Source organism: Planococcus citri, chromosome 3 (genome assembly GCF_950023065.1).
Source record: "Planococcus citri chromosome 3, ihPlaCitr1.1, whole genome shotgun sequence".
NCBI classification, from domain to species: Eukaryota; Metazoa; Arthropoda; class Insecta; order Hemiptera; family Pseudococcidae; genus Planococcus; species Planococcus citri.
In genome coordinates, this window is record NC_088679.1 from 20,913,851 (window position 1) to 20,936,245 (window position 22,395).

A 22,395-nucleotide genomic window follows, 5' to 3' on the forward strand; every position below is an offset into this window, starting at 1 on the left:
CATAACTGTAACCATAACTGAAAAATATTTAGAAAAAAAAACTGGTTGAAAATCCAAAAAAAAAAAAATACCTAAATAAAATTGAAAAGTGCTGTTTTTCTTTTTCTTTTTTTGTCTGAATGGTTTTTTTCAATGTGATTTATAGTGATCTGAAAGTTTAATCGAAAAAATTATTGAAAAATATTATTTAAAATAAAAAAACGTGAATAGGTAGAAAGCTCAACAATGAAAAAATTTGAAACTGGTAGCATTGTACTCATTAAACTAGCAGTTAAAGCTCGGCATAAAAGAACATTTTAGTGCTATGAGGTAAGAAATAAATTGTTTCTTGAAAAGATGGTTAAATTTTGAATTTAAGTGTTACTATTACTTACTAGTTTTTTATTTTTAAACTTCAAGTGTAAAAAGGGCAAAACGCTCTGACATCACACAGCGTATAAGTGGTTGCGGATCTTGATTCCCCTTACATTCTGTAGGCTTCAAGCTAGTGATTGTTCTGTCCACTTTGCATTTTGATATGCCAAAACTTTCAAACCATCTCGAGGATCCCATTATTTTATGGCTCTAAATTGTAGCGAATTTTGTCCCCTTTCCAACGGTATTAAATTTTTTGAAATCCGCAAAAGTCTACTTTGAGGAAATTGACATAACGAGCTGAAAAAAGTAGCCAATTCAACATATTGTACTGTTCACTTTGCACTTTGAGGTGACAGAACTTTTAAACCATCTCGAGGACCCCATTATTTTATGGCTCTAAATTGTAGAGAATTTTGTCCCCTTTCCAACGGTATTAAATTTTTTGAAATTCGCAAAAGTCTTCTTTGAGGAAATTGACATAACGAGCTGAAAAAAGTAGCCAGTTCAACATATTGTTCTGTTCACTTTGAACTTTGAGGCGACAGAACTTTTAAACCATCTCGAGGACCCCACTATTTTATGGCTCTAAATTGTAGAGAATTTTTCCCCTTTCCAACGATATCAAATTTTTTGAAATCTGCAAAAGTCTTCTTTGAGGAAATTGACATAACGAGCTGAAAAGTAGAAGTAAACAGCATTGTTTACAGCTAGACTTGTAAGGTTTAGCCTACTATTCACATGTCGCATGTATGCAACCTGAAATGCGCGTTTTGCCCTGAATAACCTTAACTATAACCTTTAACCGAAATTTTGAATTTCTCGTTAAATTTTTAACCATGGATAACCTTGACCGAAAATTTTATTATTTCGGTTAACAAGCCTGATTTATTTCGTTAATCGTTTGATATTATAGGTTATTATCTTATTATTTTGTTATTCGTAACTGTTCTTTTTATTTTTATTCAAAAATACGATCTGCATTTCATCCTATTGCGAATGCTAAATTTGGATATTCGGATATTTTAAATCTCAAATTTATACAATTTTTTTGATTGAATAACCGACTTATAATGTTTGTTGTTACGTTTCTCATTTTGAAATCATTTCCATGACAAATTTTAATTCAATTCAGTTTAATTCACGTAATTTTTTTCATTTTTTTTATTTGGTTTTATTTTATCCCATTTGATTTTTTTCATTTTTTTCAACAAAATTAAATTGAATTGAATTAAGTTACCTATTTTTTATTTTATCAATTTTTATTTTTCATTTAATTTTATTTTATTCAATTTTATGTTACTTGATTCACTCTATTCAATTTTATTTTATTCTACCTTTATTTGTAGGTACCTGCCAAAATTTCATTTCGTTTTACTTAATCAATTATTACTTAATACTTATGTCACGTACTTGATTCAATTTAATTTACTTATTTACTTACTTCTTTTATTTCATTTTTTGACTCCATTTAATTATTTTTAGTTCATTTATTTTCATTATATTTTAGTTCATTCTATTTTATTTGATGTGCTAACACAGATTTTTGACAAGGCACCTTGTTCTTTCAAAAATTCCATCCTTATTTTCTTAAAATAAAGACCTTGGACTTTGAAATGACACTTGAATTAAATGTAAAGGAGATTTAACTGCGGATTATGTACCTACTCTTCTGTGGGTTTTACCTACCATTTAAAAAAATGAGTTTTAAATCTATTCATGAGCTTAAAAGTTTGTTTTTTTCCTTTTCCATGAGTGGATATAAGTAATAGGTTTATCGACCTATACGACATAAATGATAAAAAGGAACCCGGTTTCAAAGTTCATATTTTTTGAACGCCCTGTTTTGCGAAAAAATTTTGACAACAAAAGTAAAAGCATTCGTCTCGAAAACGATCCTAATTCGGTGAGAACACAGTTATCAGCACTTTGCCAAGCTTTTGAGACACCTTCATCATCGACAGTAACATTTCAAATACAGCTTCACATCGGCGTAAAAAATTGCTGAAAAAATTCAATCATCCGCGATCAATTTGCGTAAAACATTTAGTAATTTTTTCGCCATTTGATGCCTAAGTTTTCCCGCTTTGCGTTGATTTCTGCGTATTTCATTTGTTATAAATAAATTTTTCAATTTCCTCGAGACATCGTGTCACCCCTAATCTTTTGGAAATAAGACAATTTTAATTTCTTATTTGGCGACAGCTTTTGAAATTGTAAAATAACATGGAACGAAGATGAAGCACTAATAAAAAATGTCTCTTTTTTTTCTTATAATCACCCGGCCCGATTAAAAAATTCCTAAAATGTTTTACAAAAGGAAGGCGAAGAATATGGTGGGATTTGCCTTTTTTTTTAACGAACGAACCAACGGTAGGTGCGTTCTTTCTCATACTTATTATATTGTTTTTTTATTTTATCATTATGACCGTGACCGATATTAATTTTTTCTTTTTTAATGACCGCGTAGTCGGTTATAGAAACATGAGTAAATGGAGTAGACTTAAACTTTTCAAAGTATACTTACGACGGTAACTGAAATGAGTGAACAAAATATGGTTGTAAGGATGACTTGTTGCCAGGTAAAGTTGAATCTTGTAATACAATTAGTGCTGTTAAAGTCTTCATTTTCACAATCGCCATCGACTACCGTCAACAGGTCCATTTTAATAATTTAATTAATCGTATCGTCCACCTGCAACATGCAATTCAACGCAACGGAATTAAAATTTGCATAATTAGGTACCTATATCCGCTTAATTTATGGAGGGATCGGCACTCGATGTTATACCTTCCGTATTACAGCCGAGTTTTGCACTAGGTATATCTAATATTTTGATTTTAAAAATAAAAGTTGCTCGGAGCTCAAAAGTAATTTTAATTCTTCTCATTCCGATTATACAAGCACAACTTTTCCCCCTTGATGATTCTTGCCGAGTGGGTAAGTGTAATGTTTCCAGTTACAGTTTAAACAAACCATCTGGGAGCGTTTAGTCTCTCGAAATCACAAACTTGGATATAACCGGCAAAAAATATTAAAGACCGACATTTCCGGAATGAATTTTTTTTAAATACCTACATACTTATCTCTGATTTTTTTTTTAAAAAAAAACATCTTGTGGTTTGAAACATTTTAAAAACATGCAAGAAGACTCCCCCATTCCCCAAGATATTAGATACACAACTCCATTCTTATAGTGCTAAGTAATTGATTACCTATGTTCATTTTCACACAACTCAGTTTCATGAAAAAAAAAACATCGCAATTAGGTATTGATGAAATTATAGTGTACCTGGACCAAAAAACTGAAATGTCTGCTGCTTCACAATAAATGCTACCTATCTATTGGAGAGGAGTAGAGGGCTCCTATACAGATCCTGAGGGCTGAATTTTGAATTGTTTTTAGGATATTAGAAGTTTTATTTGAGATACTGTATTTGCAAAACATGGGCTTCCATACTCAATTTTACTGCAAATTAGAGATTTATACAAGTGAAGTAAGTAAAAGTTTGAAAGATGGATTATAGGTATGTCAGACACTGGTGTTTTTACTTCTGATTGTTTGATTTTGACAAAGAATGAATGGAAGAATGAATGAAAAGAGAAAGTGACAAAAAGATGAAAAGGCAAAAAGACATAGACGAGAAAAGGAGACATAAAGACAAAGAGATGAAGAGATGAGCAGACGAGGAGATGAGGAAACGAAAAGTCAAAAAGTCAAAAAGGCGGAAAGATAGAAAGACTGGGTGAATAAATAAATGAATGAATGCACACATGAATTAATAAAAAATAAATAAAAGAAAAGGAAATACCTAAAATAAAATTTTAGCATTAAAATAAAATATAAGGTAAGTGCAGCTAATTACGCCACATAGTCCGGCATATGACAATAGGAGTAATTGCACCCCCCCCCCCGCCGATCCGCCGGGACAACTTTTTTCTTAAAGGGGACATCCTAAGGAACATTTTGTGCAAAAAAAAAGTTGGCCTTACTTACAAAATGGCGGCCATTTTGATTGACAGGTCAGCCGAAATCGCAGATTTTGCGTTTTAACATAGGACTTGCACGAACTTTTTCAAACTTTACAAAGGTGGATCGAAAGATCATGCAAACATTTATCACCTGTCGAAATTTCAAGTGCTAAAGTGCGTTTTTCGATTTTTGGTGAATTTTTGAAAATCGAATTTAGGCCAAAAATGAGGGAAAAAATCAAAATTTTACCAAATTGACTTAAAAAGCTAAAATTTGGGATATACCCTATTTTCGACATGCCAAATCGATTGGAAACGGTTTCAACCCGTTTTGAGCAGTTCTGGAGCCTCCAGCAGATTTTTGAAACTCGAAATTCCCACAAAATTCCATCAAATTGGAGTTGTAAAGCTGAAATTTATTCTAAAAACTAATTTCAATACGCTACGAAGTACTGCAGGTGAATTTCAGTTCGTTTTGGATCCTCCAGCGACTTTTTGAAAATTCCTAAAGCCTCCAGCAGATTTTTGAAACTTTAAATTTTCACAAAATTTCATCAAATGGAGATGGAAAGCTGAAATTTACTCTACACTCCAATTTTAACACACTCTGAAAACGACTTCTGGTGGATTTCAAGTCATTTTAGAGCCTCCAACAACTTTTTTGAAAATTACTGGAGCCTCCAGTAGATTTTTAAAACTTGAAATTTCCCCAAAATTTTATCAAGCCAAGATGGAAAGTCGAAATTCATTCTGCAAACTAATTTCAATACGCTACGGTAGTTGACTGCTGGTGAATTTCAAGTCGTTTTGGAGCCTCCAGCAACTTTTTGAAAGGTTGTATGACGTTTTTTTGGAAAATTGAAATTTCCTAAAAGTAGCTGGAAGCTTCAAAACCATTTGAAACCACCATGTAGTCTGCGAAGTAAATTTCAGCTTGCCAACTCCATTTGATAAATTAATGTTGTGGGAAATTTCAAGTTTAAAAAATCTACTGGAGGCTCCAGTGATTTTCAAAAAAGTCGCTGGAGGCCCTAAAATGACTTGAACCCACCTGTAGTCGTCTTCAGAGGGTGTTAAAATTGGAGTGTAGAGTAAATTTCAGCTTACCATCTCCATTAAATTTGATGAAATTTTGTGAAAATTTAAAGTTTCAAAAATCTGCTGGAGGCTCCAGTAATTTTCAAAAAAGTTGTTGGAGGCTCTAAAATGACTTGAAATCCACCAGAAGTCGTTTTCAGAGTGTGTTAAAATTGGAGTGTAGAGTGAATTTCAGCTTTCCATCTCCATTTGATGAAATTTTGTGAAAATTTAAAGTTTCAAAAATCTGCTGGAGGCTTTAGGAATTTTCAAAAAGTCGCTGGAGGATCCAAAACGAACTGAAATTCACCTGCAGTACTTCGTAGCGTATTGAAATTAGTTTTTAGAATAAATTTCAGCTTTACAACTCCAATTTGATGGAATTTTGTGGGAATTTCGAGTTTCAAAAATCTGCTGGAGGCTCCAGAACTGCTCAAAACGGGTTGAAACCGTTTCCAATCGATTTGGCATGTCGAAAATAGGGTATATCCCAAATTTTAGCTTTTTAAGTCAATTTGGTAAAATTTTGATTTTTTCCCTCATTTTTGGCCTAAATTCGATTTTCAAAAATTCACCAAAAATCGAAAAACGCACTTTAGCACTTGAAATTTCGACAGGTGATAAATGTTTGCATGATCTTTCGATCCACCTTTGTAAAGTTTGAAAAAGTTCGTGCAAGTCCTATGTTAAAACGCAAAATCTGCGATTTCGGCTGACCTGTCAATCAAAATGGCCGCCATTTTGTAAGTAAGGCCAACTTTTTTTTTGGCAACTTTGCTTTAAAATGTTCCTTAGGATGTCCCCTTTAAGAAAAAAGTTGTCCCGGAGGATCGGCGGGGGGGGGGTGCAATTACTCCTATTGTCATATGCCGGACTAACACTAAGGTTTGAGGTCATTTAGTGGGGTTAAAATGCATCTTTGGCAAAAATGTGAATGAACCGCCTCAAAGTACATCTTATTGGCTACCTTTCACGAAAAAAAATTTTCTTACCCCTCCCCCAATACCGCCCATCTTCCCCTGAAAATTATTCACAAAAGTGGCGTAATTATCAACATGTGCAGGTAATTATGCCACCACCCCAAAAAACTATTTAAAATCGAGAAAACATTGGTAAAAATCATTTGGCATTTTGGGTATCTTATTTGGCTACCTTTCCCTAAAAAAAAAAACCATTTTTCATTACCCCTCCCCCTATCTCTGAAAATTATTCACCAAAGTGGCATAATCATCAACATATGTAGGTAATTCCGCCACTCTCCCCCCACCCCCAAAAAAATTATTCAAAATTATTGATAAAAACATCGCTAGAAATTATTTCTTAGCATTTTGGACAAATATGTGAAAGTCCTGAAAGAGTTTTGTTGAAATGGCGTAATTTTCAACATTGGTACTTTTGTATACCTACTTTTCAACATTTTGATACTTCTTACCTACTTTGAGAAATTACAAAAAACTGTTTATCACATTGAAATCGGCATTAAATTTACTACAAGATACATATTTTCAATAATTTTTTTCGTCCTTATTATAAATTACAGAAGTTTTCCAAACTGTGATCAATTTAACTGAATAAGCGAGCCACAGATCAGAAAATTATCTGGTTCGGTGATATTTTTGGTTTTCCTACTTTGGCTTTAACAGTATAATCACTTAAAAATCGTCACACGGCGCCATTTACCTGTTTACCATGAGAACTGCGGTAGTGGCATAATTGCCAACGAGGCGTAATTAGCTGTACTTACCTTAGTAAAATTTCAGTATTCAGTCCAGTGTTTAGTCAAGTATTCAGTTCAGTTTAGTTCAGTTCTGCAACTGTGTTCTGCCCATAGATATGCCAAGAATATTCTCAGAGAATATGCTCAAGAATATGCACACATTTGCGCGCATAATCTTTCTCATGGTGCACTTGCACTTGAAAAAAAAAAATGGGGAAATATTTTTTGCACGACGAAAAAGGGCGTCATCACGACAAGCATTTTTTTGCTCATAAAAGATGAATGAACGATGAAAAATGATGAAGTTCCACGCCAGATGACGCCCGACAATAAAGTATTTATGAACGGATACGATTTAATAACGAGATATGCAGTATTCACAACAAAATAATTTCATACATGACAGAACATTATCAGTTCAATTACAATCATATTTTGTACAAATTTTGACAAATAATCAACTGAGGGTATCTTTCAAAAAAATTTGAGTGAAATTTATTGTAACTCAGTAGAAGAGAACCAAATCAGCCTAAGCGAAGCGAGGGCAAAAGGTTAGGGAAAACATGAAAATTTTGAGGATAGATTGGCGATTTTGTCGGCAAATGAGCGATAAATAAATACATGATTGTAAAAAATTTGAATTTTTGAAAACTGAAACTAAAATATTGTTAGAATTTTTGTATTTTTTTGACTCTCTTGAATTTCTCAATTTCTCAAGTTTTTCCCACTTTTGCAGACCCGGTGTGGGGCAAACTGTTGCCTATCAGCTCCCCATTCGCTTTATCCCTGAGGTCAAAAGAGGAAGAGGGGTCGTCCATCCAAGTCCAAAAAACATTACCTACTTTTATAAACAGCAATTTTTATTCATACCTACTTCGTATTTTTGGCATCATTTTAATATTTTTTAAAAGTTTATTTCTGTCGGTGAAATGCCTGTTTTTGACAGAAAAATTTTGTCGTGCATTGCCTTATATAGCAGTTGAAAGTAATAAAATGTGAATTTTTTAATTCGTCGTTTGATGCATTACTTTGTCGTCGGAGTAAGTACCTTTATGTCGGGGTAAGCTCTTTATTGTCGGGAATTTCCTATTTAGTCGTGGTAATGATTTTTCTGGCGTGAAAGTGCCTATGGTTGTTGTGCTGGCGCCCTTTTTTGTCGTGGTATTAAATCACACCCAAACAAAATCAAGTAACATATCAAAGTGCTCATCCAGTAACTCTGATTCATATAATTTGTGCAAAAGGCACCTGTGTGAACCTAAAATCAATCCAAAATGAGCACCAAACCGCCAGTTTTCATCAGTAAACGTTAAAATTCCAGATATTTCCTATAAATCTGGCAAAAAAATTCTAAAAAATGTCGGAGAATATGCTCGAATATGTTCGCATATTCTGGTCATGCGCGCATTTTCCCAACTATGGTTCTGCCCAGTTCAGCATTCAGTTCACTGTTCAGTTCAGTAAAGTATTCACTTCCCATACAACAATGACCATACTAATTTCGATGTGAATGTCAACCCATCCACATCCATCACTTTTGGATGCCACATGTCAATGTAAATTTTGACCCAATGTCGAGCCAACCAACAGCTAATATCTTGAAAACTAAAAGTCATACCAGGCTATAACACATACTCAGGTATTCTATAAATGAAAACAATGTGACCAGCAAAGTCTTGTTATGATTTTCAAAGTGGAAATCCAAAAATTTTGCATTCGAAGTTTTTCATTGGTGGTGCCCTGCAAATATCAAAAATGTAATTTTGAAAATATGTAGATGAAGAAAAAAATATTTTTGGCAAGTTCATCAGCTTTCTAATGAATATTTGTACATTTTTCTAAAGTTGAATGTAGGGGTGTCCTAACAATGCCAACGTAATTTTTTTCAATTTTTTTTCAGAAATGTCAAAAAGACTCGGAGGTGATTAATAAGTAGATAATAATTACCTATTTCAATATTATTGTTTTTCAATGCATTTTTTTGTGTTTCTTACAATTTATTTTTTTGTTTTCAAAATTTGAAAATGCATTTTGATTGGGGATAAAATTCACTTTTGCGGATAATTTTGGTGGTAGGGTATACATTTCTCATCATAGATTTCAATAACTTCATTCAAATTGGTTTTATCGAAAAATTTTATATTTAAAATTTTTAAAAAAATTCATTTTTTCACTTTTTCAAAATTTGAAAATGTATTTTGATTGGGGTTAAAATTTACTTTTGCGGATAATTTTGGTGGTAGGGTATACATTTTTTATCGTAGATTTCAATAATTGCACTCAAAATTGGTTATATCGCCAAATTCTACATTTAAAATTTAAAAAAAAAAAAATGTTGGCGTTGTTAGGCACCCAGTTCCTAATAACGCCAATACGGTGACCTCACTTTGAACTGTTATAGCTCGAAGGAAAAATATTATAAAAATTCAAACATTCACTCAAAATATACCTTCATGTATCCTTTATCACCTACACAAATCAGAATGGGAATAAGTTTAATTGTGACTGAGTAATTCCAATTTTTCTAGTGCATGGCGTTAATAGGGCACGGTACCTTGTTCAGCCAAGAAATTTAGTAGTGGTTTTAAATTCTAATGAGTGTCCTTCGAGGTTGAGAATGAGATCTAGAGGAATCCTGTTTTTTTGGGTGAAAAGTATACAAGGGTTTTTGACTGAGAAGGTTAGCCCATTAGAATCTGCCCATGATTCAACTTTTTCAAAAGTTTCTTGCAATACTTAAAGAGCAAGTTGAATATTACGAAAGAAAATGTTTCTAGCAAAGATTCTTGGAGAAATGGGTTTGGAAACAACATTGGAAATGTCATCAATCAAAAGTATAAATAAAACTGTACTGAGAACTGAACCTGGGGAAACTCTATTTTCAATTTCAAAAGAATTCGGCATCTTCAAAAAACGTAAATGATACGCTACTTAGTAATTTTTTTGTCAAAAATTTGAAATTTTACCCCCTACCTACGCGAACTAATTTTGTGAATTCTGCAGCGTCTTCTGATAAGTAGATTCTGCCATATTGATTGATTTTTTCAAACTTGACAATTCTTGCTCTTCCTCCCCCCCCCCAGCTAAATTGAAGTTCAATCGTAACAACACGAACCAAAAATTTGAATGTACGAGTAGTGTCCTAAAAATGTATATTTTGGCATAGGTACCTACCTATTAAACAAGTCGATTTTTATCACAAATTTTGAATTTTAGCCCCCTCCACCCCACATTACACCCTATAGCGTGCAAAGCAAGTGTGATTGTGTTGAAAAAGAACGTAAATACTCTTACCTAATAAAAAAATTGCGATTTTAGCAACATTTGAAATTTCTGATTTTTTTACTTATAGTGGGTAGTCCAGAGCTTTATTGTCTTTTTTGTGTGGAATGACAAAATCCCTGTTATATTCTTAAGCAATTTTGAAAAAATTTTCTAGGTTTTGATTTCAAATTAAGTACGTTTTTGTAAACATTTAACGTCATAAAATTTGTTTTCATAAATGAACATTTTTTTTCTTTTTTTGGATCTCTTCCACTCATTTTAGACATTCAAGGGTCTCGTGAAAAATACCCCCTCCCCTTCTTTCGATTTTTTTTCATGTTTTATTTTCAAGTTTTCAATCGCAAAGGGGGGAGTGATGGCTCTTTTCACCCTCCCTTCGCTACACTACTGGGCAATAGGCGAGCGTATTTCAAACGAGGCTAAAATATGACGAGAATCAATCGTTTTCATAATTCCCTTCTGATTAAATTTTCATCTTTTGAAATAAACAACTTGATGCTAATTTTCCAAATAGAAATAAGGTAGGTAGGTAAGTAAGTAAGAAGGCCAACAATAAGTATTAATACGACACATTTTGCATATCTAATCCACGTCTCGGTTCGTGAGAGAGCAAAACGCAATTGCAACTTTATCTTTGTATATTAAACCCAGAAATACGTATTTACCCTTATATCCGTAGGTAACACAAATTTAGCTGACCGATCATTTTAGCCTACCTATTTATCCGGAATGCGAATACCTTTCGTACAAATTAATAACCAGTATTAAAAATTAATTGGTTGCGTCGTAGGCATAAACGCGCGTATTGTTGGTTAAAAAAGTAAACATTGTTACGAACTCAATTTAAATATACGGCCGGAAAAGCATTTTGTACAAATTATAATTACACGTTTCGAAAATAATTATAACGTTGAATCGTGTGCCAAGTGTATTAAATTTCATAAAAATGACTCCATTGTTCAAGGATGATACACATTATATGCGTTTTGTCGGAAATTAATTTTTTTATCTTTTTAATCTGGCTGAATGAAAAATGAAAATGTTGCGAATTACCTACCGAAAATCGTCGCCTTAACCGAAGCTTGATTTTCGTAAGTTTTTTCCACTTTGTTTACTTTTTTACAACTTTCTTCGTCGTCGTCGTCGTAATAAAAGGAGAAAAAAAGCTAGACATCGGCTTCGAGGCATGTTTAAAGGTATACGTTCGAGAATAATTCGCCAAATAACAGTTTACAATTTTTGTTCTTTTTATTTACGCGGTGAGAATTTGGCGAAATAATTTTTATAATGTGTTTTTCATCGCAATCTCGAAGCAGCTGTTGGTGTATAAATGATAAGAAAACAAGCAGCGTGGCGAATTTTAAGATGAATCACCTTATATAATATGAGAGCCACATGAGAAAAACTTTTCATTTGGGGTGTAAAGTGATGGGCAAGAAATGCTCAAAATTCGATATACGCGTCAGTCGTCGGGTACCTACCTATATCTACCTATATATTCAACGGCGTTGTTCGACGCATTGAATTCTTTCTTGAAATTTTCTTCAACTCGAATAGACCGACAGTTTTTAGGTTAACACAATATAATTTAAAAGGATTAGTCCCCAAGGTTAAACTTTTTCAACGTCTTTTTACACTCGAAAAAACTAAATCTTGGTGTCTGTCTTACCAAACGATGTCTCAAGAATCTCATTTTTTCCCCCAGAATATGGATTGGTTTTGGTGGATATTCTTTTTATCACGAGGGGAAGAGGGGAAAGGGGGACCTTTTTGAACTGGTAATTTTCGATTGAATGAGCATGTCTTAAAACCACAAAAATTTCAGGGATCGAAGTTCATTTTCAGAGTCTGGCAAATTTGAAAATTCACAAATTCAGAAAAAAAATTATTAAGTAGGTATTTGGCTATTTTTTTGATTTTTTGAAACTGGCAATAATGATCAAAAATAATTGACAATTCTGCATTCCGGAAATCTTCCCTGTTCCAGAAATGATTTATTTCGTTTTATTTCCATGTTTAAACATAATTAATGCAAAATATTTAATGTTTGGGAGGGGGGATTCACAAAACATGAATTTATTCAAAATAAAAAATTTGCATATTTTCAGCCGCTTGGTAGAACTTTAAAAGTATACAGAATACAGAATATTTGTGACCAATCTTGGAAAAAGGGACCTTAGCATCACTTTTTCAAAAAATCTGTTTTTTTGGATTCGGGACCTGAAAACACTTAAAAATTGATTGAAACCATTTTTGAAGTTCCTAGATTGCTAAATCATACCTCAAATAAACATTTTGTGCAAGCACATTCACAAAATTTTGATGCAAAAAACTCAAAAACAAAAATTTTTTCAACTTAATCTCAATTTTTCTTCTTCATGACATGTTTTTTTTACTTTGATGATTTTTTTTCGATTTCTTCATCTAAAAACATCAGAAATTTTTGATAATTTTGAGATCGGCAGATCTTCAAGCTCATTTTTGAATTTTAAAAAATTTTAAAAAATCAGTCATTTTTAATAATTTAATTTTTGCGCAAAAATTCATTATTCATTTTCAAAAGCAAAATAAAACATTCAAATTACATTTTTGTCAAAAATCAACTTGTAAAAATTAAAATTGAAAAAAAATTTGGAAAAATTGCCCAACGAGCGATTCGAACTGCATACCTCCGGCGTGGTAATCCAGTTCCTTCGTCACAGAGCTATCGCGTAACCTAATCTATATACATTTTTCAACAGTATACAAGTTGCCAAACAACAACGAAAACGATCCCCCCATGCCCACACATCAAATTGTGTTGAAACGCCATAGATACCGCTGATAACTTTGAATGCGTTTTTCTCGGAATTTTGTTTTTCTTGACTAGGTCCCTTTTTCCACGAACGGTGACATTTATATTTTCAGCTTCAATTATAAACAATTTTTTATACTTAGATAAAGTAAATGCCCCTCTATATATACCAACACAGGTGAGCTAGGAGGCTGCAGGTACACAAAACCAATAAAAACAACGCATAAAAAGACGGGGGGGGGGGGACGAACAAAGAAAACAAAAAATAAAAATAAAAATAAAAATACAGATAGAAAAATATATATACATGAGAGGGGTTTTGCGATAAGGGCACTTGTGGTGATATTTTGATTTTTTCAGGCGAGAGAAAACATCGAATTGTTTCGATTTTTCGATTTTTTTTTTTTTTTTTGATTTTTGGGTGCAGTGTTGTCTTGCGCATAGGTTGGATGAGAAATTTTGATGAAATTCATTCATCATTGCCTGATATCCGTGATTTAGAAAAGGGACCTTGTGGTGAACAGCCGAATTTACACAACGTTACAGACTACCCAGCAAAAAAATACCGAGAAATTCGGATTCGCCATGAAATTTTACATAGGTAACAACAGTAAAATAATTTTTCCATCGACTTTTTTTTTTAGAAAAAAAAAATCAAATACAGTAGACTTCCGATTATCCGAACTAATTGGGGAATTGGGTTGTCCGGATAATCAAAAATCCGGATAATACGGATTAACATTTTTTTGGTTGAATTTTGGTGGAAAATGACTGTTTTTTTTATGATAATGGTGAATTTTTGTAATTTTTTATAAAAAGTGCGAAGGATAAATTTCATTTCTTCACAAAATAGAGAAAAACAAACCAAAAACAAAGATTACCAAAATTTTTGACTATGTACTCGTGAATAATTTGTGTATGTTTGTCCGGATAATACGGATTTTGTTCGGATAATCAAGAAATCGGATAATAGGGAGAATTTTTTTCGTTCGGATAATACGGCTGTTCGGATAATCGGAGGTCGGATAATCGGAAGTCTACTGTACAAACAAAAACTTTGTTTTTCGATTTCCCAAAAATGTGAGTTTTTGAGTATTCATGTTCAAGTAATTTTTAAAACGAGAAGTTGATGAGATAGGCGAAATCTGATTGCACCATTCGATTTCTCGTGAAAAAGTAAGTCAGAATCACCAATAAAAAAAAAACATCGAATCACCACAAGGACCCATATCGCGAAACGCCTCTCATATATTTATAAACCAGTAACTAAAACTAGCAACTTAATGAAGGAGTGCTATCGCAATAGTAGAGAGGAATAATAATGATAAGATGTTAAGAGGTGATAGTAATAGCTATAGTAATAGTAATAGTAAGGGGCACACCACACAGCTAGTATGTAAGCAGGATGGCAGGCAGAAAGTCAGAGAAACCAAACGATAAACAAACTGAGACAGATAGACAGACAGACATTCCAAAAAAAGATATCTAATCCTAAACCCTAAAGCATTCTTTCTTTCATTCATTCATTCAAACTTGATCTCACATGAATACTAATTTTTTGAATAAATTCCCTCAATTCCATGTTCTTAAGGTCCCCTGGGAGATTTGTATACAAGTGAGCTGAATGATAACGAAACTGCAACCTGGAGGTTGACCTCCGCCAATTTGGCAACAAGGCCACCCCTAATGCCGACCTTCTGGTGCTGCTCCCCCCCCCCCCACAACAAAACCAAATGCCTCTTTGTACCGATGGAAAAAAAACTAAAATGGTGCACATATATAGCTGATTTATATTGAGCAAACCCAGTGACTGAAACACAGGCAGGGATGGGGAGTCCCAGCGCTCTCCAGCCACTATCCTAACACCTCGTTTTTGCAGCACTAGTAGGCTATAGGCCAGATCCAACATTTTGCCGCTCCTCCCCGAAACTGTGACACAATACCTCAACGCTCCCTCAAAGACAGACATGTAGAACCTCCTCAAATGAGCCTGTGACAACATACTGGACAGGTATTTCAACAAGTGAACTATTCTGCAAAGCTTATCTCTCAGGATGACACAATGAACCTTCCAAGATAAACCTGCATCCACATAAACTCCCAAGTACTTATGTTGCCTGACCTGAACCAAAGGAGGACAGCTACATGACCCATTACAAGCACGACTATGAAAATACACCTGATTACTCAATCCCGAACATAGTGATCCTGATAACCAAAAACCAGCAACTCTGACTTAGTAAAGTTTATTTTGAGTCCCCGGCTCTCAAACCAGCTTGTAATAGTCTTCAAATCCTCATTAAGTAGACAAACAAGTTCATCAGCAGTCTCAGCGGAGATAACTAAAGCTGTGTCATCAGCAAAAGCACTAAGGGTACCCCTCAATGGCAGTTTAAGCAAACCATTGATGTAAATTAGGAAAAGAAGGTGGTCTTTAATTTCGAAGAAGATGGTCTAGGTCGACCCAGGATCTCAAAATATGTACTAAGTATGTACCATTTTGGGACTCTGGGCCATTTTTCCCAAAACAGTTTGCTCAAAGGTCAACATCAACTCTCTCCCTCTTCATTTTCTGATTAAAACATCAAAAAAAAATGTTTATTCAATTCCTGTATCATATGACCGGATTTTTGCCTACAATTTTCATAATTTATTTCCATCATAGAAATATATTTTTCAAAACCACAATCAACATCGCAAAATAAGAAACGTATTTCAACTCGGCAGAAAGTATATAGGCAGGCAGGAATCCGCCAACAATTAATTTTGGAAGCAACGAATAAGAAGACGAAGTTTTAAACCATAATGAAACTCGTTCATTTACCGGTTTAAAATAACGAAAGCATTTGTTGACTTCCACCTAGATGATGTAAAATGTTTTTAAAATAATTGAGATTTAAACAAAAGACACCCCTTTTATATCTTTACGACAATATAATCCTGCTACTTGTTCGTTCTATTGTAATATTTTACCTACGTTCTCGCTCTCAGGAAACAGAAAATACACTATTACCCTCTTTTTCGAATAACACGAATTAACAAGATAAGCAAACGATTCGTTAGCCAAACGATTTACCGACCGAGTGAGGCGCGAAAAAGAGTAGAGCTTAAATCACGAAAACCTATTTCACCTTTCCACATAGTGAATTTATTACCGGTTAAATTTTCATATTTTATATTTGATTATCGAAGGATAAACCTATACTTAAGGATGGTTTATGCGAAGTTGCGTTTACAGCGTTGCACATTTGGCGTCGTTTTTTTTTTTTTACAAATTCGGTAAACGTATTATAAAAAATATGTTTCAGTGATTTCCTGCCTGACTGTGTATTTTTTGAAAATGTATAAGTTTCCGGTATGGGTACTTACCGTAGTGTAACTGTATATTTATATTCTATTCTAATAGGATTTTATGTATTTTTTCCTCCTTAAATGCGACTTGAAATGTTATGGTTTGGGTTTGTGGAATTACACGTTAAGATGGTAAAGCTAGAGGCACATAGCTATTCGATGTAGATAGGATACCTACCTACCAAAAAAAAAAAAATACTAAATACGATTTTTCTTGGAATTTCTTTCCATCCTGTCGTGTTTTTTTTCTATTGCTCAACTCTTTATTATTTTCCTTCCTGAATAACTCAGGTTTTCTTTTATTCTCAGTCTGCTCTCGTCTGGTCTTTTCTTCGTTTTCTGGATGAATCATACGTCTAGGTATCCTATTCATGTATGTAATTTTTCACTCATTAAAATCTTCACTTTTTAATCGTAAATCACCAATTAGGAATTAAATTTAAAAAAATATTTCCCCTAGATAAAAAAAAAACAGTAACTTGAGAATGTGTGGCCACGATAATTTTTACCCTTCAAGATTCTATGTAAGTTGAAACGAAAACAGCTCAAACTTCACGTGTTATCAAACACACTGTACATTTGTAATGGGAGGTAATCAATAAACCAACAATCTCTCGTACAATTAATTCAAAATTTAATTCACGATTGCGTGCAAATTACAACGCGTAAAATAGAAAACGTTTTTCCCCTAATTTATTTGCTTGAAAAAATTGCGAAAATTTTTACTTTTAACATAGATATTATAGCCAAATAAATTATCAATTAATTGTGTTCACGAAACCAATTTCTTAAAATTCCAAAGTAATATTTACATTAGGGAGGTGTCTCAGCAAGCAAAAAAATTTCAAACTGGACAATGCTAAGTTGAAAAAGTATGGAAAAATAGGTAGGTACTTACATCATCAGTTAAAATTCCAAAAACCAAAGTGCATTTTTTAAATATTGAAAAGTTTGAGCAAAAAAATTCAAAAGTTCGCCAAATAGACTCGGATGGCTAAAATTTGATACTTACTCCAATTCCCCCCCTTCCAATTTCCTCCTTCACCAAATTCGATTGGAAACTGGTTTGGACATTTTTGAGCAGTATTTTTGAAACTTGAAATTACCCTAGAATCCCCTCCCCCTAGTTGAAAATCCAAAATTCACTCTAAACCTACTCAAAACAGATTTGGTTAGTTTTATTTTCATCTTTATATTATAGTTTCAGATTCAACCAAGCAGCCGGCCAAACTTTGCAATAGAATGATGTGATGCATTCAGTTGTTTGCTTACAATGTTTTGTGATTATTGCAACATTAATGCCTCAGATCGACTCACAAAATGAGTAAGTAATGTGTCAGCAATATTATAAGAAGTAAAATATTTACCTACTCAAATTTTTTTCGTGAAATTTTGTTCAAGAAATTTTAATTTTTCAATGAGTCAATTTATGGAACTCACTTGTAGAAACCCAAGTACAAAATTTTGAACATATAATCTTGTATGGTGATTAATAGAGCTGGAATTTTTATGCTTTGCATATTTTTTTATGGACTAAAAAAGTGCACATTTGATAAGATGTCCACGAATCATGAAATTTCCTGACGAATGAAGCCAATATCATTTTGCATATTCTGCATATTTCAGGCCAAATTGCATATTTTATCATATTTTAGAGAGAAAAACTGCATATTCCTGCATATTTGAGCATTTTCTGGGATTTTTTCGCATTTGTATGGAAATTTTGCAAAAATTGACATTTTCAAGACTTTTTTGTTCAAAAAATCACAACACTGCTAAAATGTTATCATTTTTTTACCCTCAAAATATAGAAGCATTTCATCATGCTACAAATATGCTTCGATCACGAGTTGTGATTTCGATATTGAAAGATCTTTCAAAATTCAAAGTACTTCTTACGTTATTGACAAGAGGCGAAGTTTTTTGGTGGAAAATCTCAGAATGCATTCAATAATAATTGCATGCAATTTCTTTAGTAGAATACCTACCAAGTTTGCTAATTATTTTGGTTGAATTTAGTATTTTTTTCCCTTTTGTTTCTCGATTTTATGAATTTTATGATGAAGTTATTAGGTATTATAAAATGACTTATTGTTTTGCCAGTTTTTTAAAAATGAGAAGTGTTTTTTTTTTTATCAAGCTGCGTTCATTTTGTTTCGAATTGACAGTTTTCACGCTTTTCAGCTTAAAAAATCCTTTTTAGAAGTGAGTACATCACTCAAACTAAAATTTTTCCATACTTTTTGCATATTTTGGGTGAGAAAATTCATCATATTTCCGCATAAAAATCTCAACTCTGGTGACTAAGGCAGCTAAGAATATATTTTCAAGCCCTCCATTTCCATCAAAACATAAAAGTTTTTCTACTTAAATACGTTTTAGTGTGTCTTTGAAAAAATCCAAGTAAAAAAATTAATTTTAGAAATTCTATTCAAATGATCGTAAAAAGTTTGGTGATCGAGCCTCGACAATCTTTTTTTGGGTGATCAAAAATAGAGCATAAACAAATTTAAGCTTTCTACCTGACTTTGATGAAATTATACCTACAGGTATTTTTATCAGGAAAAATTATACAAAATTGAATTTATAAGAATTTTACCAAAAATCGAAAGAAAAAAAATACAGAAACTGAAATTTGGCTCAACATGTTTCTGAATACTCTTTTGAATTTTCTTCACCTAGGTAGTTCAACAATTTTCTATCAGTTCAAATATTTACTAAGGTGAGTAACTTCCTCCCACTCAGAGCTCAAAATTTGAAAATTATTTTTGGTTCAGATGATCTTATTTTCAAATTTAAAACAACATTGAGCTATTTAATTATTTTCCCACGCTTTCTTGGGGTCATTCTGCCATAATTTTTTGCTTAGCTTCATCAAATTAAAAAAAAATGAAAAGTGACCCATTCTTCTAATAGTACCTATCTACCTAAATAAACTGACACAATTTTTCAACAGGACGAAGAAAAATCGAATGAATGTTCAGAAATACACCTTCAAGTCTTTCAGCTGTTGTATCTATTTTTTCAGTCTTTGATAGGTGAATCTTAAAAAATTCAATTTAGGATAATTTTCAAATCAAAAAAAAAAAAAAAAAAAATAGAATTTGATCAAAAGTGAGATAGGAAAATGAAATTTGATTATATCCTATTTTCGACACTTCGAATATTGGTACCTACCGAGTTTTAAAAATTTTGAGTCATTTTTCAGTGTCCAGCTGATTGTGGATCTTTCTATTTTACAAAAATGATTATGGTAGGTAAAAAGAGCCAAAATATTACTTTTTGGCTAATTTTGGCTAGAAGGAGGGTCATTATGGGCATTTTCGTGCCCCTCGCTACTTCGAGACTTGAATGGCCTTTTCTTATAGGGAATGGTCCCTAGTATTAATATTAGGCGATATTTTTCCAGAAAAGCCCATAGGGGGGCTGTGGGGTGGCCCCAAAGTCGAAAATTTCAAAAAATTTTAGAACCACTGCTCGAAAATGTAAAAAATTAAAAGTAGCGAATATATGTTGCTTTAAGGGTAAGCAATGCGGCACGTAACGCTTTTTTCATTTTTGACCTTTTTAGGGGTTGTGGTGGGGGTATTTCTATTTTTGAAAATTTTGGAACCCCCTTTTTTGACCCTTCCCGTCGAGCCACCCTAATGCCCTTTTCATGGTTTATTGCTACTAGTAGTAAGTTCAATTGATATCATTTGCAACCCCCTCACCAACTTGGCTCATATCGAAAAATTCAATTTTTGACTTTTTTTTGAGGTCCATATTTTGGGAAACCATGAAAAGCTATCGAGGTCCGGTTTGCGGCAAATATGTTGCATTTTACTTCTTAATCGACTGGCACGCTTGAATTTTTATTTCAAGTCAATTTTTGACCTCATTGTTGCAGATCACTTTTGGGGGTGGCGAACTTTGAGAACCCCTGAAAAAAGTTCTAAAGTGAATTTTTTCAAACTTTGAGCTGAAATGGTCTTAAATACATGGGTTTAACCAATATAATATGCGAATGCGATATTTTAATACAATTTAGTCATTTTGGCTGATTTTATCAAAAAAAAGTAGTGTTTTAACAACAGGCATAGCATTTCCGGCAAGAGTTCTGAAACTTCAATAACACTTTTCTCAGCCCCATTCCAACCGATTTTGAAAATTTTTCAGTATGTTATGTATATTCTTATTAGGTATCCCACAAAAATTTTCAACCCCCTCCCCTTATATTTACCCTTCAAAATGGCGTATTTCAACTTATTTTATGCTTTTTAACAATAATAAAAATTGAGGCGGCCAAGTACTCTGTAGATGAGTGTAGCAAAAAATCTGACGTCATATCCGTGCTCAGCGGTATCGAATCATAAGAAAAACTATACCCTACTCATTAATTCTTAGTTATTTTCCCTAAAATTCCCATTTTACCCCCAACCCTCCCTATGACACATTTTTACACCATTTTGAAGGGTAAATATGGGGGTAGGGGGTTGAAAATTTTTGTGGGGATACCTAATGAGGATATACATAACATACTGAAAAATTTTCAAAATCGGTTGGAATTAGGCTGAGAAAAGTGTTATTGAAGTTTCAGAAAAGGGGGGCTCTCCAAAAAGGGGAGAGGGTGTGGATATGAAATTTTCCACGCGGAAGTTTCTCAATGGTACCTATGGTACCTTCCATACTAATATCAACTCGAACAATTTCGGTGACCATTTCACCCCTCTTAGGCGTCTATAGCCTTTATGTATTTTTCAGAGAACCCCCCTCATTTGAATGGTTGCAGTTCCGCCCCCCCCTTGAACATACAAGGGAAGTTGATGCATCATTACATCGGAAATTCGACGTAGGTTCTTTTATCTAGCCTCATATTTTTCGCTAAAATGCAATGCGATGGAGAAAATGGCGAAAAACTGATTTCGGGGGAGGTTCCACCCTAGGGTGACAATGAAATACACAGGGAAAAATTTTTTTCGCTATTTTTTTTACAGCACACCTGAAAAATGTGCTACAAGGTGTCAAAAAAATATGATCCCCAACGTTTCATCCCTCTAAGTTGATTTTAACCCGTGCCTCAAGGGCCCCAAAGTTTTGAACGTAACGTCCGAGCGCGACCTTACAAGTCTCACGGCGACGCGTGGTGGAGAAATTATGGAGTACGCGCTACACGTAGGAAGTGCATTGAAGTAAGGATACACAGTATTTTTTTTCTGTTGACAATTGATGATTTTTTTTTCGTCACAAGCTAACTCTAAGACAGTTTTTAAATTATATTTTCCACGAAAAAACCAGATTATTCCATTTTACATTACTTTGGAAAAAAATTGAGCTTTTAACGCACGTTTTTGTATGTTTCTCTATACTTTTTCACCGCCTGCAAAAAGTTCAAAAGGTTACAAGGATATAAAATTTACTTATTATGCTTATTCAATACCATATTTTTTCACTGGCTGTCCATGTCCGATGGCCATTAATTACCTACCTTATGAAAATCTGGTTTTCATTAATAAAGTCATGTTCATTCAATGGAATTAGTTTCTAGCTAGGATATAAGGAAAATGATGGCCATTGGACATGGATGGTGAGTGAAGAAATATTTAATATGTATAAGAAGTGAATTTTATATCATTGTAACCTTTTGGTATAGAGAAACGTGCAACAATGAGAACAGAATTGCGTTAATAGATCAATTTTTTATTTAATTTTTTTCCACAGTGAAATAAAATTTAAAAATTGTTTTTTTTGTAGAAAATATTATTTAAAAACTGTTTTAGAGTTGGCTTGTGACGAAAAAACCAAATTATCAAAAAAAAACAAAAAAAAAACATTGTATCCTTACTCTACTGCACTTCGTACGCG

General features: G+C 33.2%; 1 protein-coding gene across 2 annotated transcripts in view; it reads right to left on the reverse strand.

Annotated features, from left to right (window-relative positions):
- Window positions 1–22,395, reverse strand: part of LOC135838791 (probable G-protein coupled receptor No18) — a 163,825-nt gene that overhangs the window by 36,404 nt on the left and 105,026 nt on the right. For both annotated transcript variants that reach the window (XM_065354547.1, XM_065354548.1), the window contains exon 3: window positions 2,882–3,049. In XM_065354547.1, the coding sequence (XP_065210619.1) occupies window positions 2,882–3,019 (138 nt within the window). In that variant the 5' untranslated portion in view covers window positions 3,020–3,049. The remainder of the gene's footprint in view (window positions 1–2,881; window positions 3,050–22,395) is intronic.